Source organism: Dendrobates tinctorius, unplaced genomic scaffold, assembly GCF_039654945.1.
Source record: "Dendrobates tinctorius isolate UK_male_01 unplaced genomic scaffold, ASM3965494v1 ptg000241l, whole genome shotgun sequence".
In the NCBI taxonomy this organism is placed as follows: Eukaryota; Metazoa; Chordata; class Amphibia; order Anura; family Dendrobatidae; genus Dendrobates; species Dendrobates tinctorius.
Window position 1 is genome coordinate 30,858,474 of NW_027361908.1, and position 26,532 is coordinate 30,885,005.

The window sequence follows — 26,532 nt, forward strand, 5'->3', positions numbered from 1 at the left end:
CATAATCCTCTTGTTGATCCAGCAAAGATATTTCTCCCTCCTTTGCATACTAATTTTGGGCTTATGATGAATTTTGTCAAAGCAATGAGCAAAGAATCGGAAGTCTTTTCTTACTTGCAACAGAAATTTGTGGAATTGAGAGTCCTCAGTGGTTGATACCTTTTAATGGCTAACTGAAAAGATGGTAACACATTGCAAGCTTTTGAGACTACTCAGGTCTCTTCATCAGGCATAGACGTACAAAATCAGAAGATCAGATTCAGATTTTGTATTAGTCTATGCCTGATGAGACCTGAGTAGTCTCAAAAGCTTGCAATGTGTTACCATCTTTTCAGTTAGCCATTAAAAGGTATCAACCACTGAGGACTCTCAATTCCACATATGTTCCAGTTATAATTTCTCTTAATGTGGGTCAATAGTAACTTCATATTCTCATACATTTCTTTCATGTGTACGGCATGTCCAATAGGTATAGAAGGATAGATCGATATTTCTGTTGTGTAGTAAAACCACCTTCAGACTTAAAACGGACGAGTCAATGAACAGTCGCCATTCATTCGGGTCATGTTCCAAGAGCACCAAACCACCCCAAGATATTGTTGCAAAAGGTTAAACTGTCAACATGGTTGAAAAATTGATTAAGGTCTTCTTGACGACTGCGAAAAACAGAAACTATTATTCCTGGTAATAAGAGATTCCGTTCTTGCAGCCTTGATCCCAATAATTCTGCCTGCCTCTGAGGATTTCAAATCTCTGACCAAGCCACTCAGATCAGCTTGACTGAACAGATGTGGATTAAATGTAGAAGGCTTAAAGTCTGGGTCTGCAGCAGTTTCATTTTCCACTGACATTGTTAATTCATCTTCGTCTTCCTCCATTTTCCATACTTTGGGCGGCTTTGGAACACGAAGACTTTCATCGTGTGGCACTGGTCTTATGACTGAAGGAAGATTAGGCTATTCTATTGATTTCTTGTTCTCTTCTGAATATCCTGTTACATTTGTAAGGCAGAATTAGCAATCTGTTACATGATCTCTCTGCTCTCTCCATATTTTTGGGTCAGTAAACGACATTGAAGGTCATGATCCATTTAGCCATGCTCTAAGTATGTCAGTATTGTCTTTTTATTTCTCCCTTGCCCAAGAGATGTGGTATGCTCGGTACACTGTCAGCCGAATGATTCACTGCGCCTGCACGGAATTTGCATAATATGTGCTTGCATGTGTGTAGATCAGCGATTTAGGTTATTTCAGTGGAAAATTCAGAATATACGGTTTCAGAAAAAGTTCATGTATGAGTTTTTAGAATTATAACAGATTATTATAATGTTTCGTATCATTGCTCAAAAACCTTACATGATAGGAAAAATCTGAAATAATTTCTGAAATCAGTATGAAAAAATCTATCAGGAACACTCAAAATTGTCCGAGGGACAAAACCTTTGTCACAGTGTAACTGGCAGGGCATATGTACTGATGGCACGGATTTTATTCTTCCCATCGAGCTGGCTTTTTAGGACCTGTCTTACCCTTTGATGGTATTTGGATATTGCTGCTTTCCTTGCCTCCTCATCATGGTTACCGTATCCCTGTGGGATGCCTTGGTACTTGTAGCAAGAATGTACATCTGCTATGAGCCTTAATGGTAGTTCCACTCCATCAGTCTTGACTACCTTGCCTCTCTATTACCAACTGACCGCACTTCTCCAGTCCGAAGGACATCCCGATGTCTTCGCTGTAGATCCTTGTCAGGTGGATCAGTGAATTGATGTCTCGTTCGTTTTTTGCATACAACTTAATGTCATCCATGTAGAGGAGGTGGCTACTCTAACTTGTATCCATAGCCAGACTCGGTAATTATCTGTCTGAGGTGGTTCAAGCCTATGCAGAACAGAAATGGGGACAGTGCATCACCTTGGTATATGCCACATTTGATTATCACTTGTGCTAGTTGTCTTGAGTTGACTTCCAATGCTGTTCTCCATAGCCCCATTGAGTTTGAGGAAGGTTCCTAATTTCCTGTTGGCATTGTAGAGAGCCAAGCACTCACAGATCCAAGTGTGTGGCATTGAGACATAGGCTTTCCTGTAGTCAATCCAGGCTGTGCTGAGACTGGTCTGTCTGGATCTTGAGCGACTGCTCTATCTATCTATCTAAGTAAAGGCTCTTGTGTATGTTTTTTGTATACTTGTTGTATTTGATGTGACATTTCTGGGTTGTCTGCCAATCTGGTTCCATCTTACCTCCAATATACTGCAGGACAATTTCCATGATTGCAGAGGAGGTGGCTCTCATCACATTGCATGTGCATTACATTTTTATCAATAGTCCAGTGGAACAAGGTTGTGAAAGTTACAAGACTTGGCAAATCTAACAAGAATTTTTCTGAGCTCTAGGATAGCAGGAATAATTCTCAATGTATGTTTTCGTGTGATGCCATGCTATAGCCAGCCTTCGGTAAGATACATTGAATGTAGTTATCCCAGCATCTGACATAGAAGTTATTATTAGACGCAGCCTATTACGTGTATGACAGCTGAGGCCTGTCCCCTGTAGCAGTTCCCCCACACCAGGGGAAACCCTGCTGGGGATTCCACCTAAAGCCATAGAATGTCCCATGTTCAATGGCACAAGCAGGTCATGAGAGTAAAGGCTTTTTACAGTGAGCAGGCAGACACAGGTTATGGCTGGAGGACTGAAGTCCTAAATACATACAAATACAGATGCAGATCAGAGGCTATTACATTTCCAGCATTCAGTGCACACTGTTACTTTGGCTGCATCATAGCCTATTGATACAGGATTGTGTAACAGAAAGACTTTAGTCTGATAACAGGAACTCAAGAATCCACTGCCAAGCAAGCATCTGTCATCTGAGGCTCTCAAATTTAAGTCACTTGTTACCATGGCAATATTGCACTGCCAAAAGAACACACTGCATGCCTTACAACTGAATGTCAGCGTTCCTTACATGCTGCCGACAGGAGAATCTTTCAAGGCAAATTGCTCCAATGCAGGTGAGACTCTACAGCAGAGTTGTAGCCAGGTATTTGCTCACAACCTCCTGGGAACAGAATGAATATCTACTCCATGAAAGCCACTACAAAGTGGTGTATGTGCTGTGCACACCTCCTCTCAATGACATACTGAGGATCCCAGGAAGAATTCATCAGCGGTTGTGGGTTTTACGCAGATCACGACCGTTGCAGGCCTCTGGGGAGCAGCTGAACTTTAATGGCGGGGGCTTTAATAATTAATACTTTTGTGATTTTCAAACCATACCTAAATAGTAATAGCTAATTAAATATTTTTTTTTAAACTACACATGGATCGATTCTAGACTATAACCATCCAGGCAGCTCATGTTCTATTTTGCAATGATGTTCTAAAACGTTACAGCGCAGTAGAGCAGCTGCACGACATTGTGGAAGCCAGCTGTCAGACACAGCCAGACTCCGCTTTGAGAAGAAAGATTGTTTATTATGGTCTCTGCCTTTTTGATAGCTGTATACACCGTGCTGAACAAGCACAATACAGCTCTGGCAAAAATTAAGAGACCACTGCACAGTGTTATAAAAATCAGCTTCTCTACATGTCTGACAGCCATTCCATTCCAGTGTCCGTTGAATTCCAACCAAAGGACACCTCATTCTACTTAATGTGCTTCTGATTAGGTGATCATATGAACCAAATCTTAATTAACGAAGGAAAGTATAAAAAACCCTGCTGTGGTGTTCACAATCCTCTTACAATAGGACAAGTTGGATGGCAAAACAAGTGCTAGTAATATCTCAAAAGTAATAGGAATGAAAAAATAACTTTTTACCATGCCGAAGGAGTTGAAAAGAAAAGTCTTGAGGGAGGAAAAGAAGGGCTCAATTCTGGCTTTACTAGCAGAGGGATACAGTGAGTGTGATGTTGCCTCCATCCTTAACCCCTTAATGACTGGAGTTTTTTTCGGTTTTGCGTTTGTTTTTCGCTCCCTTTCTTCCCAGAGCCATAACTTTTTTTTCTGGCAATATGGCCATGTGAAGGCTTATTTTTGTGGGACGAGTTGTACTTTTGAACGACATTATTGGTTTTAGCATGTCGTGTACTCGAAAAAGGGAAAAAAAATTCCATGTGCGGTGAAATTGCAAAAAAAAAAAAAAAAAAAGTGCAATCCCACACTTTGCTTTTTTTGTTTTGCCAAGTTCACTAAATGCCAAAACTGACCTGCCACTATGATTCTCCAGGTCATTACGACTTCATAGACACCAAACATGTCTAGGTTCTTTTTTGATCTAAGTGGTGAAAAAAAATTACAAAAGTTTCTTAAAAAAAAAAAAAAAAAAAAAAAAAAAAAAAAAGTAAAGGGTCAATTTTCCGATACCCTTAGCATCTCCATTTTTCGTGATCTCGGGTTGGGTGAGGGCTTATTTTTTGAGCACCAAGCTGACGTTTTTAATTATACCACTTGTTCTTTTGATTGCCCGTTATTGCATGCGACCAAGAAAACGTAATTCTGGTGTTTCTTTTTTTCTCGCTATGTCGTTTAGCGATCAGGTTAAACTTTTTTTTTATTGATAGATCGAGCGATTCTGAACACGGCAATACCCAATTTGTGTGTGTTTGTTTTTTTTTTTTTTTAATTATTTTATTTTGAATGGGGCGAAAGGGGGTAATTAAATCTTATATTTTTTTATATTTTTAAAACTATTTTTCTTTATGTTTTGGCATGCTTCCATAGTCTCCATGTGAGGCTAGAAGCTGCCACAACTTGATCGGCTCTGCTACATAGAGGCAATGCTCAGATCACCTCTATGTAGCAGAATTACAGCATTGCTATGAGCGCCGACCACAGGGTGGCGCTCATACGCTCATAGCAATCCGACATCAACAACCATACCGTGATGGGGGTCAGCGGTGAGCGTATTTCCGTCCGGATAGCAGGGAGCGCTTGTCAAATGCTGCTGCCAGAGTCCCGGCTTTGAGGCGGGCTACTGCCACATCCACATCAAAGCAGGAGTGCTGCCATCGGACGTACTATTCCATCCGATGGCAGAAAGGGGTTAAAATATCTAAGACAGCTTTCCATTACAACAAGGTCAAGCAGCAGATATTGGGGACAACAAAGCTACAGACCGGCAGAGGGCGAATATTCCTCCAGAGCATTGTTAAAGACTCACTGCCAGTGATCGCAAAAGTTTGATTGCAGTTGTTGCTGCTAAGGGTGATCCAACCAGTTATTAGGTTTAAGGAGCAATCACCTTTTCACACAGGGCCCTGTAGGTTTGGATTTCTTTTTTTCTTTACTATTAAGACATTCAATTAAAAACTGCATTTTCTATTCGTTTCTCTAATATTTAAATTTGTTTAGTGATCAAACATTTAGTTGTGACAAACATGCAAAAGTTAAGACTTTTTTTCGTGGCATTGTACTTCATGATAGTGGTGAAATTTCTTCGGAAAGACATGCGTTTATATGGGGGGGAAAAACAACGGAAATTTGGCAAAATTATTTAACATTTTGCATTTTTCAATCTTTGAATTTTCATGCCCTTAAATCACAGAGATATGTCACACAAAATAGTTAACAACATTTCCCACATGTCGTCTTATCAGCACAATTTTGTAACCAAATTTTTTTTTGTTAGGAGGTTATAAGGGTTAAAAGCTGACCAGTGATATTTTTTTCCAACAAAATGTACTAAAATTTTTGTTTTAGGGATCACATATGAAGTCCACTTTGAGGGTCTATATGATAGAAAATACTCCAAAATTACACCATTCTAAAATCTGCACTCTTCAAGGTTCTGAAAACCACATTCAAGAAGTTTATGAACCCTTCAGGTGTTTCACATGAATTTTTGGAATGTGGGGGAAAAAAAAAAATAAAAAAATAAAAAAATTAACATTTAACTTTTTTTCCACAAAAAAAATTTACTTCAGGTCCAAATTTTTTTTTTTATTTTGACAAGGGTAACAAAAAAATGGACCCCAAAATTTGTTTTGTAATTTTTCATGAGCATGCAGATACCCCATATGAGGGAGAAAACCACTGATTGGGCGCACAGCAAAGCTTGGAAGGGAAGGAGCGTCATTTGACTTTTTGAATGCAAAATTTGCTGGAACAATTGGTGGACGTCATGTCGTGTTTGGAGAGCCCCCAATGTGCCTAAACAGTGGAAAGCCCCCACAAGTGACCCCATTATAGAAACTAGACCCCTCAAGGAATGTATTTAGATGCTTGGTGAGCACCTTGAATCCCCAAGGTGCTTCACAGAAATTTATAACAAAAAAAAAAAAAAACACATTTTCAAAGGGTAACGAACAATTACACCATACAATTTGTTGCGCAATTTCTCCTGAGTACGCTAATACCCCAAATGTGGGGGAATACTACATTTGAGGCACAGTGCAAAACTCAGAAGGGAAGTGGCACCATACTGGAGTTCAGATTTTGTGGGAATGGTTTGAGAGTGCCATGTCACATTGGCAGAGCCCCTGATGTGCCAGATCAACAGAAACCCCCTATATGTGAACTCATTTTACAAACTACACTCCCAAATGAATTGATCTTAGGGTGCAGTGATCATATTGGAACCACATGTGCCTCACTGAATTTTATACCACTGAGTGGTGATGAATAAATTACATTTTAACCACTATAGTGTTGTTTTATTCCCAAATTTTTAATCTTTCTAAGCGTTAATAGAAATTTACAACAAATTGAGCTCAATTTTTTCCTGAGTTTGCCAACACCCTACATGTAACTGGGAATTATTTTTCAGGCACAGTGCAAAGCTCAGAAGGCAAGGAGAAACAGATTGTACTGTTATGGTTTGTAGGTGTCATGACCCACTGGGAGTATATAATAGAAAACTAGGCACTCAACTTCTGAAGAAATTTTGTGGATTTTTTATTGCAGTCCAACTGCAATAAAAAAAAAAACAAAAACTAAATTTCTTCATAAGTTGAGTGCCTACTTTTCTATTACATGCTATACGGTGTGGGATCCTACCACGGCCCCTTCTTGGGTAGTGCACACAGTTTTTCTCTATAATGACCCACTCGGAGAGCCCATGAGGTGCCAGAAAAGAAACCCCATATGTGACCCCATTTTACAAACTACACATCTCTATGAATTCATCTAGGGGTGCAGTGATCATATTGACACTAAGGGTGTGTCACAAAATTTTATACCATTGGGCAGTGAAGAATAACTACATTTTTACCTCCCAAAACTTTGTTTTAGCTCCAGATTTTACATTTTCACACAAGAAGTGGGTAACAATGGCCCCAAAGTTTGGCCCACAATTTCTACTGAACATGGCAATACCCCATATGTGGCTGTACAGTACTGCTAGCCATACGGTGAGACTCGGGAGGACTGGAGGGAGCGCTATTTGCCTCCTGGAGCGCAGATTATCCTAGAACAGTTTGCGGTCTACATACATGGGTATTTTCCAGAATCAAGCTGCAATGAATATTGTAGTCACCAGTACACTATGCCTAGCCAGTGCTTCTGGAGACACACACCTGCAAGGTAGGCGGGTTCTCATCGCTCTAGAAATGCCAAACGGACACTATATGTGGTTTAGGTACACTGTGGGGCTAAGAAGGGAGAGGGCATTTGGATTTGAGAGCAGAGAATTTGCTGAATTTCTTTTGGCAGGTGAGGAGCCATTTCAATTTTCCAGAGCCTTGGATACTACCAATAACATGGAAGTCCCCTATATTTCCGTTAACAGATGAAAGACTAGAGTGGGGCCTTGCAACTTTTATTGGGAACAATTTAAGTAACAATTGGGATCACATTTATCCGGTGCTTTATGCTGACCACTTACTTTGGGGTTTCCATCTAAACCTCTGAGAGATGTGATTCAGATGAAACCCCAGAGGGAGCCATTCACTATAATGAGGCAGCAGAGTTACTCTGGATTCCGTCTGGCCTCTGTTCAGCGGTGTCCTTCTTATCAAAGTGCACAAAACTGTGGCCGACAGTACTTTTATGCAATCCTAAAAAGACGGACACCCCTGGATCACAGGTCAGACGGCGTCCACATTGCCTCCATCTGCCTCATTATAGGGAATCTTCCATCAGAGGTTCCATCTGTATCACGGGACAGGAAAACCCCGATGTAGGCACAGAGCAGAATGAAAAAAACAACAGCAGGTAAAGAATTGGTTTTATTTATTTTCTACGTCGTTCCTTGAGCAGTAAAAGTGATTAGGTGACTTTATTCTTCGGGTCGGTGTGATTACAGCGATACCAGATTTATAATCAGGTTTTTAGGTTTGGCAGCTGTCACACGCTAAAAAACGCTTTTTATTGTGAAAAAATAGTTTTTGCATCATCACATTTTGAGAGCTATAATTTTTCCATATTTTCGCCCAGGGTCATGTGAGGTCTTGTTTTTTGCGGGACGAGTTGACTTTTTCATTGTTAACCATTTTCAGGCACATGAATTTTTGATTGCTTTCTACTCCGATTTTTGGGAGGCAGAATGAACAAAAGTAAAACAGGCAGTTTTATTCTTCGAGTCAGTACGATTACAGAGATAGCCCTTTTTTTTTTTAATGTTTTGGCGGTTTTACACAATAAAAGCCATCTTGTAGACTATTTTTGCATCGCTTTATTCTGAGTGCTATAACTTATTTTTCTGCTGATGGAGCTGTATGGGGGCTTTTTTTTTTTGCGGGACAATATGACGTTTTTAGAGATGCTATGCTTATTTACAATCGCCTTTTGGATTACATTTTATTCTACTTTTTGTTCGGTGGTATGAAAAAGCATTACTTATTTTTTATGATGCTTACTAAAGGGGTTAACTAGTGGGACATGTTTATAGGTCAGGTCGTTGTGGATACGGCACTTTTATGGTTTAGATTTTTTTCCATTCAAATATTTATGGGTACAATATCTTGATTTTTAGATTTTTTTACATATATTTTTACAATTATTTAAAAACATTTTTTTTTTTTTTTTTTTTTTTTTTACTTATTTTTAAACTTGTTAACTTAGTCCCACTAAGAAAGTATCATTTATTGCAGGCTTATCTCTTCTACAGCATGGAGATGAAGCAGCATCTCCATGCTGTATAAACTGTCAGCTCTGCACTGAGAGAAACTTGCTGTGGTGTCTCCGATACAAAAAGGCAGAGGAGAGGGGCTGTCAGCCCTCTGCCAGCTCCCAGAATGCTGCGATGGCAATATGTAGGGTATTAAAGTGCCGGGAGCAGTGCGTGACTGCTCCTGGCACTTAGTGTCAGGTGTCAGCTGTCAGAATCAGCCGACACCAGGCGGCAATCATCCGCACACCACCCATGTGCGCGGGTGACCGCGATGACTTAATAATCCATTCACAGGGCACAGGGACGTATTATTGCGAAAAATATCAGAAAGTGGTTAAAATAAAGTTTTAATGCCTCCTGAAAGGTCATGACCTGATGGGGGGAGGTGCATAGTGTGTGATACAAAAAATATAAAAACAGGAACAAAAAAAAAAGCCAAGTCCAATCCAAACCTTCTCCTTAACTGTTACAAAAAGGAGAATGAAATTTAAAAAAGTGTATTGCAACTGTCCTTTACGGTCAACAAGGGGGAAAAAAAATGAGAAAAACTAAACAATTCTTTTTTACTTTATTTTCCCACAGATATCAGCAGAGCATGATAAAAAGTATGAAAAAAAATGCGAAAGAATGGACTTAAATGCCCAAATAAAAAAAGGTATTGTACAGCCCTTTCAACTGCATGTTCGAAGAAAAAAAAAAAAAAAAAAAAGGGAATCTGGCAGCAAGATAAACTTCCACAACACACATATGGGCTTGCAGTTTCATTGATAGCAAAATCCATTTACACCTTTATATCTTATATCTGTTGCTGCATTTTTTAAAAAAATCAATATTTTAATTTTTATGCAAAAGGATTGTTAAGTGCTCAGAACACTTTCCAAACCTCCACCACCCAAGTTTGTTTCCATAACATAAAACAAAACCAATGGCGCTAAGCGCGAACCAACTTAGTACAGAACTGCAAGTAAATGGACAAAGACCACTCAACTTGTCCAAAAACGTATATACATAAAACATAAAATATGTAACTTGCGCTAGAGATGTACCAGGGTTCAATAAAGGCATATACTAATACAAACCATGCCAATGCTGCAAAAAACAGGTCCAATTACCTTAAATGGTGCTTAAATGGCATAAAGACAGTTGCAGTCCTGGAGGGATGTAGATGTAAGGTCCTTTTTAGTCCTGAGCTGAAGAAATGTGCCAAAGTTCAGTAAAAAACTGTAGTGATACTATAATATGGATACGATCAGATAAAAAAAAGGGGTCAATTACCTTAAGCGATGCTTCAATGATCATATCGATATTAGTAGTATCACTACAGTTTTTTACTGAACTTTGGTACATTTCTTCAGCTCAGGACTAAAAAGGACCTTACATCTACCTCCCTCCAGGACTACAACTGTCTTTATGCCATTTATGCACCATTTAAGGTAATTGGACCTGTTTTTTGCAGCATTGGCATTGTTTCTATTAGTATATGCCTTTATTGAACCCTGGTACATCTCTAGCGCAAGTTCCATATTTTTTGTTTACATAACATGTTATAGCCTCTTTGGCTTCTTTCATAGCTCATCTCAAGAGTGTGATACCAAGCTACAAGTAAGGCAAACAGTGATCAATCAAGCCTCAATATTTATTCCTCCCAGGAGTTGCCGACTTGGAGTCATGCAGGTATGCCAGGAGCAATTACAGTCATGCTCACAGCATAGAGCGGTGGCTGTAAGCACTCCGCGGCACAGACTGACAGCTGGTTGTGCACTGAAACTGTAGAATCGTCCATCAGTGTTGGGTCATGCTTACAGATGCCCCTTTCAGTACTGTGACTAATTGCTCCGAGCATACCTACATGATGGAAAGCTGGTAGCTCCCAGGAGAATAGCTTAATTACTCACCGATAACAGTGTTTCTTGGAGCCCATGACAGCACCACGGAGAGGGGGGATCCGCCCATCAAGGACAGGAACCTACAGATAAAAAGGGCGGCACCTCTCCTCCACCCCCAGTTGGTTACAGAGCATCAGAGGGTCTCCAGGTTAGTTAACAACAAAAGAATATACATAACATTGCATATTATCAAGAAGCACCGTGTCTAAACGAAAACACTCTACGAACAGTAAACCGTGCTCACCACACACGTGAAGGGGGGAAATAAGCGGGTGCTGTCATGGGTTCCGAGAAAGACCGTTATCGGTGAGTAACTAAGCTATTCTCTCTCACCCATGACAGCACCACGGAGAGAATTAGAGATTGGTAGCTTAGGGAGGGACCACCGCCTGAAGGACCCTTCTCCCGATGGTCAGGTCAGACGTAGAGGCTAGATTTAAACGATAGTGCCTGAAAAAGATAGAAGGTGTTGACCAGGTGGCCGCCTTACAGATCTGTTCTATCGATACCTCTGATCTTTCTGCCCATGAGGTCGCCATTGCCCTTGTAGAGTGAGCTTTTAAACCCTCCAGGATTGTGTTCCCACTGGATGAATATGCCAGGGCAATCACATCACTTATCCACCTTGCTAGGGTACTCTTAGATGCCTTGAGTCCCTTCCGAGGTCCCTGGAAACACACAAAGAGAGCCTTCCTTCCTACATCCCTTGGTGGCCTCTACGTACTGAACTAGGCACCTCTTCACATCTAGGGTGTGAAACCTCCCCTCTCCCCTATTTCTAGCATTTGGGCAGAAGGAAGGACTACTTCTTGGGACCTATGAAAGTGTGTTGCCACTTTAGGTAGATATGCCGGGTCAGGTTTCAATATGACTATTGTCTAGAATTTTAGTGAATGGTGGCGTTGCTGACAGAGATTGAATATCGCTCACCCTGCGAGCGGATGTTAGGGTCACTAGAAGCACAGTTTATAATGACAAGGTTTTTAGGGGTGCTGACTGAATGGGTTCAAATGGGGGGCCCGTTATTGCAGATAGTACTAGGTTTAGATCCCATGATGGTAATTTTTGGGTAATTATTGGTCTAGACCTGGCTGCGGCCCTAATAAACCGTGCTACCCAAGGGTTGCCAGCCACGTCCTGGTTATAAAGGGCACCTAGGGCCGCTATCTGTACCTTCAATGTGTTAGTCGCCAGCCCCTGTTCTAAACCCTTTTGCAGAAATTCGAGAATTTTGTCAATCTGGACTCCATCCTGAACCCTTGCCCCGGAGCTGGACAGAAATTTCCTCCAAGTTCTCCCATAGGGCGCTCGTCGTGATCAGTTTCCTACTCTTTTGTAGTGTAGAAACCAGGTTTTCGGAGAACCCCCTCCTCCCTCAGCAGTGCCCTTTCAAATTCCATGCTGTTAAATGGAGGTTCACTGCCTGAGGGTGTAACACTGGTCCCTGAGACAGTAGGTCCGGGAGATATGGTAGGACCCAAGGGTGCTTATTAACAGTATTCTCAGCCAGGAGAACCAAGTTCATTTTTAACCAGAAGGGGGCTATTAGTATCATTCTTGATTTGTCCTCTCAGACTTTTCTTATGACCGCCGGGATGAGAATGGTCGGGGGAAAGGCATACGTTAGGTCGTGTGTCCACGGAAGCATAAACGCATCCAGGTTCAGGGGATTACCCCTGGGGTCTAGGGAACAAAATGCTTCCACTTTTTTGTTTTTGTGGTCAGCAAACTGATCTATGTCCGGGGTTCCCCACATTTTTACAATCTGCCAAAAAATGAATTGTTTTAGGACCCATTCTCCCTGGCGTAACTGGGTGCGACTCAGTCTGCTCTCTGGTTTTCTGTTCCCCGTATATGCAGTGCAGAGAGAGGTAGTAGGCTTGTCTCGGCTAGGGTGAAGATTTTGGAGGATGTGTTCCTTAGTGCCTGGGACCTGGTTCCCCCCTGGTGATTTATGTAGGCCACGATCACCTGATTGTCTGAAATTATGTGGACGTGATGACCCTGCAGCACAGGTAGGAAGTGTGTTAGGGCATAACTTACTGCCAAGAGCCTTTTGATTTGAGAAAGCTTCTAATTCCTGACCTCCCCATTCCCCCTGAGTCACCTTGTTGCCCATATGTGCCCCCCATCCCATGGGATTGGCATCCGTGGTAATTATGTGTGTGATTTTTATTACCCAGGGAATCCCTTTGGATAGGTTGTCTCTGTTTCCCCACCAAGCTAGGGAATGAATAGTTTTGGAGTCTAGTGTAACGTGACCTTCCAAGTGACCTCCTAATGCTAACTGGTTGGCTAATACATCCCATTGGAGATCTCTCGTATGTAGCTGTGCCCATTGGACTTCCGGCAGGCGGAGAGGGACCCTAGTAATGACATCGCTTTTCTTAGCGTCATGGAAGGGTTCTGAATCGCTCTTGCTACCATCTGAGCAATTTTCTCTTTTTTGCGGTCCGGAAGGTAACACTCTTGGGTGTTTGAGTCCAGTGTTTTCATAGTCTTTTTACTAGGCATTGCTCATACCAGCCAGTTTCCTACTCCACACTGATGAGGGGCAATACCCCGAAACAGCTGTATGTGGATGGATACCATGTTTTGGCATAGGTGGTTTCCTTCATTGGAGACTGCCCTTCCCGTGGTTGTTCCTTCCCGGGCAAAGACCTGGCTGGTCATTGCTTGCGTTGAGAAACACGTGATGGTGTCTCCGCGGCTTCTGTTTTGCATGTTTTACATATTTCCCATAAGGGATGGGGGCAGTGCTCCAGAATCACTTCGTTGAGAAACACGTGATGGTGTCTCCGCAGTGTCGGATGTTGATCTCCATGAGTTCGTTCATCCTCCTTTTCAGAGTCCAGTGTTAGTCCTAGGAACTTCTGAACTTTGCTGGGCTCCAACCTCGATTTTCTCATGTTTAGAAGCCAGCTGAGGTTCTGTAGAATGTTCATTACTCTGTCCCCTGCATTTTTGGGCCGAGTTGCTTGCTATTTAAAAAGTCGTCCAAATATGGGATTATTAAAATATCCTGCTCTCTTAGGTGGGCCATCATTTCTGCTACTAGTTTCGTGAAAACTCGTGGGGCTATAGAAATTCCAAATGGCAGGGCCCTGTATTGAAACTCCTTTATCTCGCCCTCTATGGAGACCGCCAGTCTGAGGTATTTTCAGAAGTCTTTGTGGATGGTGACGTGATAGTACACGTCGCTGAGATCGAATACTGTCATGAAGCAATGTGGGAAGAGAATTTTGGTGGTTGACTTGATTGACTCCATTTTGAATTTCTGGTTTTTGATGTAATTGTTTAGTCTTTTTAGATTTATAATTGTCCGGAAGGTACCGTCCGGTTTGGTCACTAGAAAAAGAGGGGAGTAGAACCCTCTGCCCCTCTCCTGCAGGGGAACCTCCTGGAGAACTCTTTTGCTTAGTAAGCTAAGGACTTCTTTTTAGAGAGCTTTTTGTTCTCATATTGAATATCTTAGTGGAGTTACCATGTATTTTTGAGGTGGGAGAGAAAGTCTATCCTCAGGCCTGATCCTATCAGATTTAATAACCAAAGGTTGTTCGATATTTTCCTCCAAGCTGGGAGAAAAAAGCTTAGCCTCCCTCCCACCCTGGGCAAACAGTCACTTGGAGGGTTTCTTGTTTCGAGACGAGTTACCAAAGAACCACACCCTCTCTCTCCTTTTGTCATCCCATTTCTGTTCTCTTGGGGGTCTCCTCTGAAAAAACTTTGTTACGAAAGGACTTTTAAAGCACGTAGGACCCAGGTTTGGGAATCCCTTCTTTTTATCCCCTGCCTTTTGGAGGATGTCATCCAGTGTCTCTCAGAATAGGAATTTTCCTTCGCAGGGGATCGAGCATAGCTTCATCTTAGTCTAAGTCCCCTGGCCAACATTTGAGCCACAGCGTTCTTCGGGCTGCGTTTGACAGGGCTGCCGCCTTGGACGACAACCTCACTGAATCAGCTGATGAGTCTGCTAAGAAGGCCGCTGCTCCCCTCATTACTGGGATGGACTCCAGGATCTTCTCCCTGGGTGTACCTTCCCTTAACTGTTTCTCTAGTTGATCCACCCATACCATGAGGGCTCTGGGAGGTACATGTTGCCGCTATGGCTGGCCTAAGATTTCCCCCCGCTGATTCCCAAGTGTCCTTGAGTAAGGTATCGGCCTTTTTGTCTAAGGGGTCTTTTAGAGTGCCCATGTCCTTAAAGGGGAGTGCAAATTTTTTTGAGGGCTTGGCGACTGCTACGTCTAGTTTCGGGGCTTTGTCCCAAGACGTGGACGCCTCCTCGTCGAATGGATATTTCCTCTTAAAGGAAGGGACCGTGGAGTTTTTCCTATCCGATTTTTCCCAATCTTTTTTAATCAGGCCCTGTACCTTCTCGTTTAGCGGGAATACTCTGTTTCTTTTGGCCCAGTCCCCCAAACATTATGTCCTGGACTGATCTATCAGGCCGAGGGTCTGCCACCCCCATGGTAGACCTTACTGCCTTTACTAACATGTCTACCTCATCTAGGGGAAACAGTGACGGCCCCCCGTTTCTTCGTCTGAGGATGACGAGTCGGTGTCCGAAGTCTGTGAGGTAACCTCCCCTGACGACGAGACCTCTGACTGGGAACCCGCTACTACATCCCTCTTTTTCACTTTCCCTCTTTGTTTTAGGGATGAGAGGGCACTCAAACTCCGATCGGATTACAGCTCTTAGATCCGAGGCGTAATCCGGGGTTTCATCACAGAGAAATTCCTGTATGCAGGATTCGCAGAGCTTTTTATCCCAAGAGACTGGTAGGGCTCTGCTACAGGTGGGGCATTCCCTGTTCGGTGTTTTCTCTTTCTTCTTTACCTAATAAGGGAAAGAAGTCTATTACAATGGGGAACATTCACGTAGATCACTCACCCAGGTATGCGCGGTTGCAGGTATTGGTTCGGGAGGTGGATTCAGGTCCCTCACAGGTTGATCCAAGGATGGTGACTTGCTCCTCGCTGCCGACCTGCTGTGCTGCGTGGAGTGGCTACTGGACCGACCTTCGCGCCTGCCCTTCTCCTTTTGCCGGTGATGGTGGTGGTGTTGCTGCTGCCTATGCTGCTGCTCTTGCTGGTCGCTGTCCTCCATACTTACAGGACGCTTCCAGCAAGGAGTGTTCCAGCGCTTCCTTTTTCAAATTTCCCGGGGTGTGACGTCACTTCCTCTCCCAGCCTGCACCGCTCTCTGCCGGGGAGCGAGCAGTGCGCATGCGCCGACCGCGGGGACCCGGAAGTCATGTTATCCATTTCCGGGGCACCGCCATATTGGTACACCTCTGTACCGTGGCGCTGCCCGCGTGTCCCGGGTCTCCCCCAGCCTCCATTCCGGAGCGGCGGCTCGGTCCTCTCCCCCCCGCTCACCCTGTCGAGCCCGTCGGCTGCAGTGGTGGCGGCTTCAGGAACCGACCCCACCGTGACAGGGGCCTCCCCGCTGTCAAGACTGCGGACGGGACGGCCCTGGATCCTCAGGTAAGATGCTGCCGCTGCTGATTCTATAGGTCACCCGTCAAGGACAGGAACCCAACTGGGGGCGGAGGAGAGGTGCCACCCTTTTTATCTGTAGGTTCCTGTCCTTGATGAGCGGATCCCCTCTCTCCGTGGTGCTGTCATGGGTGAGAGAGAAATACCGTTCGTATTCACCTGGGTGACGTACTTTCAGTACTATGACTAGGCAACTTCATAAGGCTAATAACCTTTAACTTAATTGAAACTGCAGTGACCATTTAATGAGAAATTCACAACTAAATTCACTACTGTAACATCTATATGCCAACTAGTGTCACAGCTCTGCAAGTGCAACTAAAAAAACTGTATAAAATTAACTAAAAAGGGCTGCTACTAGTGAAATTTTGGAAAGATTGTATTTGCACCAATCTGAAAGTTTCATTCTTTCAAGATACATAAATGCATATTACAGGATTGCATGTGGGTTTAGGAGCAAGTCCAACACAATTTGTAAAACAAAAAAATGATCCATAAGTTCTTAATATTGATGGTTAAGAAATCATTTTACAAAACAGACTCAACCATCCCTACATAAAAAATTAGTTCAATTCTGACAACCGTGCTTACATGTTATAAAGTTAGTGTGGTGCTGTACAATATAGAACCTAGCAAAGGGATGAGTGCAGGTAAAAGGGATATATAAATGAGCACTGAGCAGTTGGCCATAAAATTATCTACTTTTATAATTTTTTTGATACCGTACGTACTTTTCTTTTCCTTCTTTTCTTTCTCTTCTTCATTCTCTCCAGCTCCAAGTAAAGTGAATATAATTCCAGTTTGAGAATTCACTCCAATTGCAGTGACAACCATTTTTCCAGATCCTTCCATAACATGCGTACCTTTAAAAAGAAGAAATTTTAAAAGAAAATAAATTTTAAACCTTATAGTTTTAAATCATAGGCTAAGGCAAAGACTCTAATCTCTTTGAATAGAAGAGCTAAAAGCAGTAAAAATGATTTTGGTGACATGTCAAAAGCAAAAAAAAAAAAAAAAAAAGTCAAAGATGGTATAGGATTTTTACAGGATGAAAAGGGGTGAAGTGGTCCAAAATGATGGTGAGAAGGCTGAATTATTATATTCCTGCTTTGCTTGTGTTCTCTAAAAAGCAAATGTAACATCAACTGTTCTTCATGGTGCCATCAAAGGAATAAAAGAAATCCCACTATCTATAAAGATTGGAGAAGGGCAAATGTTGTCCCTATCTTGAAAAAAAGGAAAGACGACAGAGCCAGGAAATTACAGGCCAGTGAACCTTTCTTCTATACCAGGTAAGATCCTTCAACAAATTATTAAACATGTAGGTAAGTACTTGGATAAGAATACAGTAATTAACGAGAGCCAGCATGGGTTTGTAGCAAACAAGTCATGACAGACTAATCTAAATTCCTTGTATGATGGAATCACTGACTGGGTGGATCAGGAAAATGCGGTAGATATAGCATATCTTAACCTCAGAAATTTTAGATAAAGTAGCTCATACTATCCTTATTGAAAAAAATGACCAAGCATGGAAATCACAAGGCTACAATTAGGTGGATTCATACAGTCATGGCCAAAAGTATTGACACCCCTGCAATTGTCAGATAATACTCAGTTTCTTCCTGAAAATGATTGCAAACACAAATTCTTTGGTATTATTATCTTCATTTAATTTGTCTTAAATGAAAAAACACAAAAGAGAATGAAGCAAAAAGCAAAACATTGATCATTTCACACAAAACTCCAAAAATGGGCCGGACAAAAGTATTGGCACCCTCAGCCTAATACTTGGTTGCACAACCTTTAGCCAAAATAACTGCGACCAACCGCTTCCGGTAACCATCAATGAGTTTCTTACAATGCTCTGCTGGAATATTAGATCATTCTTCTTTGGCAAACTACTCCAAGTCCCTGATATTTGAAGGGTGCCTTCTCCAAACTGCCATTTTTAGATCTCTCCACAGGTGTTCTATGGGATTCAGGTCTGGACTCATTGCTGGCCACCTTAGAAGTCTCCAGTGCTTTCTCTCAAACCATTTTCTAGTGCTTTTTGAAGTGTGTTTTGAGTTATTGTCCTGCTGGAAGACCCATGACCTCTGAGGTAGACCCAGCTTTCTCACACTGGGCCCTAAATTATGCTGCAAAATTTGTTGGTAGTCTTCTGACTTCATAATGCCATACACACGGTCAAGCAGTCCAGTGCCAGAGGCAGCAAAGCAACCCCAAAACATCAGGGAACCTCCACCATGTTTGACTGTAGGGACGTGTACTTTTCTTTGAATGCCTCTTTTTTCTCCTGTAAACTCTATGTTGATGCTTTTGCCCTAAAAGCTCTACTTTTGTCTCATCTGACCAAAGAACATTCTTCCAAAATGTTTTAGGCTTTTTCAGGTAAGTTTTGGCAAACTCCAGCCTGGCTTTTTTATGTCTCGGGGTAAGAAGTGGGGTCTTCCTGGGTCTCCTACCATACAGTCCCTTTTCATTCAGATGCCGACGGATAGTACGGGTTGACACTGTTGTACTCTCGCACTGCAGGGCAGCTTGAACTTGTTTGGATGTTAGTCGAGGTTCTTTATCCAACATCCGCACAATCTTGCGTTGAAATCTCTTGTCAATTTTTCTTTTCCGTCCACATCTAGGGAGGTTAGCCACAGTGCCATGGGCTTTAAACTTCTTGATGACACTGCGCACGGTAGACACAGGAACATTCAGGTCTTTGGAGATGGACTTGTAGCCTTGAGATTGCTCATGCTTCCTCACAATTTGGTTTCTCAAGTCCTCAGACAGTTCTTTAGTCTTCTTTTTTCTCCATGCTCAATGTGGTACACACAAGGACACAGGACAGAGGTTGAGTCAACTTTAATCCATGTCAACTGGCTGCAAGTGTGATTTAGTTATTGCCAACACCTGTTAGGTGCCACAGGTAAGTTACAGGTGCTGTTAATTACACAAATTAGAGAAGCATCACATGATTTTTCAAACAGTGCCAATACTTTAGTCCACCCTCTTTTTTATGTTTGGTGTGGAATTATATCCAATTTGGCTTTAGGACAATTCTTTGTGTTTTTTCATTTAAGACAAATTAAATGATGATAATACCAAAGAATTTGTGTTTTCAATCATTTTCAGGAAGAAACTGAGTATTATCTGACAGAATTGCAGGGGTGTCAATACTTTTGGCCATGACTGTAACTAGCTCAGTGACCGTACTCTCAGAGTGGCAATAAATGGTTGCACATCCAATTGGAAGAGTGTTTCATGTGAGGTACCACAAGGCTCTGTCCTGGCCCCAGTGCTGTTCAACATTTTTAAGTGATCACTATATCTCTTGATATATTTATATCGCCATCTCTCAATATATCGCTATATCCAAGCACGTACGTTAACTGCTGGTTTCTAGGGGTATGTTCAGGAGTTGCATTTTTGCAGCATTTTTCTGATGAAAAACACACGAAAGTGAACGATTTCTGAAATCTCGTGCAAATGTTGCTTTGTTTTTCAAATCGGCAGCATAGCAATTCTTTCAGCTTTTTTCACCACCCATTCTTATGAATGGGAAAAATACAAAAAATTTTTATGCAGCATTTTTCCTGTTCAGAGACACGACTTTGGTGCAGAATGGTCTGCAAATACTTAACGTGTGCACATACACCAAGACTGCCTGATTACTATTAAAGCAGAAACCATGAAAAAGAACCTACCAGAAAGCAGAAGGGGGTCTTTCTCCAGCGTTTTCTTAACATGATCGGATTCTCCAGTTAATGAACTCTCATCAATCTTAAGATCATTCCCTTGAATAAGAACTCCATCCGCAGGCAAAAGATCACCTATAACACAGAACAAAAACTGAGTAGGTCCCAGGTAGTCTATATCAAGAGTCAGTGCGGTACACACTTTCTTACCATATTTAATTTGTGCAATGTCTCCAACAACTATATCGGCTACTGGAATTTGGATGACTTGACTTCCACGTACAACTGTAAATTTCTGCTCTTGTTCAATCCGGCTTTGCAGTCCTCGGAACTGTTTTTCTTTACTCCAGTCATTGAAAGCAGTTACCAACACCACACATACAACTGACACAAGAATAGCACCTCCTTCAATCCAACCGGCTTCACCTTCCTCCTCCTCCACAGCACCACTGGCTGCTCCACACACTGGAAAGAAAAAGGTGTTACAAACAAAATGTCTACAGTAATCACGTGATCAATCTCTGGGCTCAGCTATTCACAACCATGCAGTAGAAAGCTTTTGAGTAAAAGCTAGTGTTTTAGCATTTTTGTTTTAATAAAATTTGTGCCCATCGGAGTGCTGAAGTGAAAAGAAATCCATCCTTCGCTGCAAGACACGCTAGTATGAACATTGACAGCAATCCATATTTTGGCACTAGTTCTGACACTCCATTACAGTATGTTCTACACATGCAGCCAGCCACCCCTCTTCTACTAATGGGGGTCACTTTCCCTCTATTTTTAGTTGGCATATCAAATGAGCTCCTAGGGGTAAGATATTTATGACCGAACATCTTTATAGGTGGTGTTCCATGAACAAAGTACATTTTAATCAGTAGACCTTGGAATAATAAGTTTCACAAATGGATGCATTAAGAAAAAAAATGTTCCTGTGCTGAGAGAATCTTATAAATGTGCCCCTACTGTGTACTATGTAATGGCTGTGTCTCACCGTGCAGAGTTGCTCCGTTCATGGTCTGATCAAACCACAGTTCCATGCCAAGGGAGGAAGCAAAAGAGTATACAGATTAGACAGGGGGGGGGGGTCACACCAGATTCTTTTTAGGCAGAGAAAATGCTGTCCGGGTCTGTATATCTTTTGCTTCCTTCCTGCCCAGGAGATAAGGTATGATCAGACAATGTTACTACACGGTCAGACAAAGCCATTGCACAGCACATGATAAACTTTATAAAAATTAAAATAAAACTACATGGTGGTTTCCTAGACCAGGCCATCACCTGGGGCAAGCTGTTGCAGATTAATTCTATCTCTGGATTTTAAAAAGGGTGGTAACTAGTAATTGCACATTCCTTTAAGTTAACATACTACCATATGCCACTTTGCCAGTCCTCACCAATGTCACTTTATTAAGGATTTATGCTCTATGGAGCGGCCTGTTTCATTATTCTCATTCTAGGTTCATTACACAGTAGTATCACATTTATAAGATGATCTCAGCACAGAACATTTTTTAACATCTCCAATAGGGGAACTTATTTTTCTCTCCAAGATCCACTGATTAAAATACACTTTATGGGAAAACCCCTTTAACAACGCGGATAACAAACAAAAAAAAAGCGTTAGAGCTGTAGTATGTAAAATGTTGTGATCTGAAGTTCTAGTAAAAAGACTATACAAGAAAAAGGGACCATCACAGAGAGATCAGGCTATGTGATGGCCCCAATGCTGAAAGACTAAGGCAGCCATTTTCAATACTTATTTATACAAGGCTTTACTACAATTTCACTTCAAGCACTTCTGAAAAAAGAACAAAAAACATTTTCTTGATTAAAAAGCACGGTTACCAAGAAATTATTTTTCTTATTGTGTGTCCCGTAGTCATCAGGCAGCTTTCTATGATCGAGAGGTGTGCTCATACAACATTCTTCCTGATCACTGAGAAAAACTACACAGCCAGGTAACGTCTCCCTCATGAATATATCAATGTAGGGCAGGAAAGGGAAGCTGAACGGCACATGCATGGATTTCCCCATTCTGCAAGTTGTGGAAAAGCATACCACAAAGCAGGGTAACACGCAGGAGATCAAAGGTCCATATTGGCTGTCGGACATTCCACGTCATGACAGGAAAGGGATTTGAAAGTGTGGGAATGTTATAACTATACAACTAGTACTGGAAGATTAAAGAGATAAATTGCTGTTCGAAGAATGCCTTAAAGGGGTTTCCAGCTTTCAGAATTTATTCATTATTTTTTGCTTAAATGCATGCATATGGGAATAAAAAAAAAATCATTTTGCAACTTGGGTCTCATTAAAAGTTTTGCACCATTTGCTTTCTATAGTCTCCGAACTGTATTGGTATTGCTGGACTTAGGATGTTAGGTTGTCCACTACTCGGTGAGACATCCGGAGGAGGCGAGAGAACAGCCACAGCTTTCACTTCCTCGGGATGGCAGATTTGTCCGATGGACTCGGAGAGAGGGAAGTCAGCGCCGATTGGTTTCAGGGCTCACATGGCATAATGTTACGCAAGCCCTGGGAGAGCCAATGAAGATATAGCTGGAACAATGATGGCGCCGGAGAAGAGTAAACATGTTATTTTACTGTGGGAATTTAGGAAAAGCATATGAATGGAGAAGGGTTGTCAGACTAGTGGACAACCCATTAACTGAGAATCCATCAGTCAGTCCACTACAACAGTCAGGTGGTGTGTTTGTAACGTAATACTCTTTCAGAGCTACTCTCAACTGATTTGACCACAGGCCACAAAGTATAATGTGCAAGGAAGCAAAATGCCTGTAAAAAAACAAACAAAACAGTGCAAAACTGTTAAAGAAAACAATTTGTAAAAGTTTTTTTTACTCCTGAATATATATGCATTAAGTTAAGAGTAAAAAGTTGTCCCTAAAAGGTGGACAACCCATTTTAATTTTTTTTTTTTTTTGCACATAACCTGTGCTGTTTATGTAAGCGACAGGGCTGTGTGTGCATTTACAGTAAATGCTGAAGTGTTGAAAGTGTGCGCTAGAGTTGTGTGTGTATAATACAGATTAACAGGAGCGGTTACCTTAGAATACAAAAATTAGTGGCACTGACAACTCCACTTAGGTATACCATCAGCAAGCTCTAATTAAGAAGCATGCTTTTCTATTATCTGATATCTAAACCTGGGATTATAGCAAGGTGCATCCTAAGGCGTGAAAAACGTTTTCCCTTTATTTTAGTTATTGCACAACACCATTGCATGCTCCACATTGAGCAATGTGTAGATACCAAAATGCATAAAGGTTGCATGACTTAAATTAAAGCACAGAAAGAAAAATGCATCAACTTAAAGAAACCAACCTTTTCTTTTTCTATGGCTAATGCTAGTCGATTTATCTACTGAACCGGGAGTACCACGGAGCAGTATAACAATATCCTGACAGATGTATCAAGCACAATCCAGTTCCCATAGACCTCTTTCTTCATTAATACTCACATTCATTATCTCCACCAGGGGGACGATAAAAAGAAAGGCCTAGAGATATTATGGCTGCTATTTCTAATATAATTAATGTTACATCCTGTAGCGCTTCCCATACTAACTGAAGAAATGTTTTTGGCTTTTTAGGAGGTATAAGATTCTTTCCAAATACTTCTTGCCTCCTTTCAAGGTCTGCCAGATTTCCATTCAAACCTGTATAAAAAGTAAAAAATTGATTAAAAATCAGAAGCAAATCTTGGGAGTAGACAGATTCAAGTACGGTAACAAAAATCTCAGGTGAGTTACGGTGGAGATTACTAAAACACTGGGAGTTACAGAATTAAAGAGGTTATTAAGGAATTTGCAATTTATTGTCATACAGGCCTAAGAACTAACAGGCATGTAATTGCTAGCTCCCTGCCTGTCGGGTGCAAAACCAATTCTACGGTCACAGACCCCCTCCTGCCAATGATTCAGCGCCTTCCGCTGAGGTCGCGTAGACAGAGCAACAACTTCTCTTCCGCTCTGCCAACAAGGCGTGACTACCGACGTCATACTGATTGACAGCAGACTCTCCCCACTGCCAAACTGGGAGTCAGCTGTGAATCATCATAACATTGGAAGCCATGCCCCATCGACATGGCAGCTGAATGACCAGCAGTAGTCGATGACCAATCTGAGCTGGCACCAGGCCTAAAAACTAATAATCCTGGACAACCCAGTTAAAGATGAACATTTAGACTTATTCTCCCTAGGGCATAAAAATGAAAAACAAATCATTTTACAACTCAAAGAAACGTTGGATTGTTGGGAGGGGAGGTAAAATACTAGCTTGATTCTAGAAGAGAAGCCAATGTTTACTGCAGAGATACCACACTGCCATGAATTTCTGGTAGAAAATTAACACCAAGACCATGAGTTTTGATGAAAATTCTTTGTTATACAAAACTGTAAAATAGGCAATGAGATCCACATATTTCAGACTGAGGAACACGGCAATGTAAAACTATGACTGTGCTCTAAACATTGTACTTTAGGTCCAAAAAGCAGGAGCTGAAATTAGCAATCAGGATCCTGAAATCACTGGCAATAAGAGCTACCTTGTTAAAATTAGAAAATGTAACACAATAAAGCCATAACTGTTAGTTACCCTTTAAATTCCCAATCCTTTCCATAGTCCCCGCAATATCTGTACCAATGATGTGCCAACCAGCACACACAGCAATGTTTGCCTACATAAGACACATTATGAAACCACTTTAGCAAAGGTTTTGCGTAATCCAGGTAATAAAACAGAAGTATATTAATTTAAAATAATTTTATTTCATAATATATACAAATTCATTAAAAAATGAAAACATAAAAGTGCTGAAAATGAAAAGGGAACTATTGCCAATGTTATGCTAGGTATTCATTGGCAGCTTATGGATATCAATGGAATAAAATTTAGTCTAGGTAGATAGGGAGATGTTAGAGCAAAACACGCGTCGGGGCAGAGGGACACCACCATGTGCAATAGCAGCTCATCTCTATTAGGTAAAAAAAAAAAAAAAAAGAAAAGAAAAAAGTTTAACTCTGGGATGATCCACTTATTCACGACCTACAAAGGCACTCTCATGCATCTAAGGATTAGCACGTTATTCTTGTGAGAATTTATGTCTGTCAGCCTCATAAAACAGTCTGTTCAGTATAAGAGAGGGGACGCAATGTAAAGTATGCAAGTGATAGCAGAAAGAAATGTCAAACATCTCCCTATCTACCTAGATTAAATTTTATTCCATTGATATCTATAAATTGCCTGCATGTTAATTTTTCATTTTTTAATGATTTTTTTTATATTATTGTTATCCAAGTATCATCGTTTCTCCTTGTGGAGATTGACATGCTAAGCATGCCGAGATGAGGAGACTTAAAGCCGCAATGCTCCTCTGGGAAATATGCAAATTGTCTCTTCAGAGAGGAAGAGGACTAGAACTCTAGTGCCACCTATTGGAAGTAGCAATCCTAAAAGTCAATGTCGACCCTTTAATGAGCCTTGTCACATGACTTAGGATAAAAGCCAAACCAGAATCTCAATTTGTAGACACTGTTTCAGGGTACTGGCCCTCATCAGTACAAAGTGTGAGATCTGGTTTCGCTGTGTGAGAGGTGTCTGACCAATATCCAAGTATCATCGTTTCTCCTTGCAGAGATGGACATGCTAAGCATGCCAAGATAAGGAGACAATTGAGAAATAAAATTATGATTTTAAATTGATATACTTTGCTTTTATTACCTGGATGTCTTGGTAAAGTGGTTTAATGTTTATTGCTTTGAGAAGTGTCATTTAGTAAATTACACTAAGGACTAACTTTGCTAATAACTATAAAAGTTACATGTCTGATGGCAAGTAATTCAGAAGTTAATGGTCAGGGTATGTCCATTTCAGAAATAAACCACTTTAGACAAAAAAAAGAAAAAAAAAGTCATGATTTTCTGCTCATGAACATAAAAACATTACCATATGTTGCTCAAATTTTAAGTGGTCATCCAAGTAGGAATGCATAGTTAGTTATGTAAGTATATAGTCATTAAAAATCAATCACTAACTGACAACCAGGTGGGAGGCTAAAAGTGGTCTACAGCATGCACCTTCTGTACACAATACAGACCAATGTATAGCTTGATGACAAACAAGTCACCTCACTGGTACCATTTGCAAGTCATTTAGTGTAAGCGTTACAAAGAGAACCTGTCAGCAGGAATATACATGTTCAACTAAAGATATGGGCTGAATGGTGCTGTAATACAGATCTAATACATACATTTCGTGGAAACATCTGAAGCCTGGTTTTCGGTAAAATCATCATGATAAATTTTCAGTTTCCGCAGCACTTCGGGGTGGGACTTGTGGGGGAAATGTGAGTAAGGTCTTCAGCTCAGAGGGCT

General features: G+C 41.4%; 1 protein-coding gene across 1 annotated transcript in view; it reads right to left on the reverse strand.

Moving 5' to 3' along the window:
- Positions 1-26,149, reverse strand: part of ATP2B1 (ATPase plasma membrane Ca2+ transporting 1) — a 118,441-nt gene extending 92,292 nt beyond the window's left edge. Inside the window, exons 1-5 of the mRNA XM_073557018.1 lie at positions 26,105-26,149; positions 23,620-23,929; positions 20,349-20,603; positions 20,148-20,273; positions 17,175-17,306 (exon numbers count right to left, since the gene is read on the reverse strand). Coding sequence (XP_073413119.1) covers positions 17,175-17,306; positions 20,148-20,273; positions 20,349-20,603; positions 23,620-23,929; positions 26,105-26,149 — 868 coding nt within the window. The remainder of the gene's footprint in view (positions 1-17,174; positions 17,307-20,147; positions 20,274-20,348; positions 20,604-23,619; positions 23,930-26,104) is intronic.
- Between the last annotated feature and the right edge of the window lie 383 nt (positions 26,150-26,532).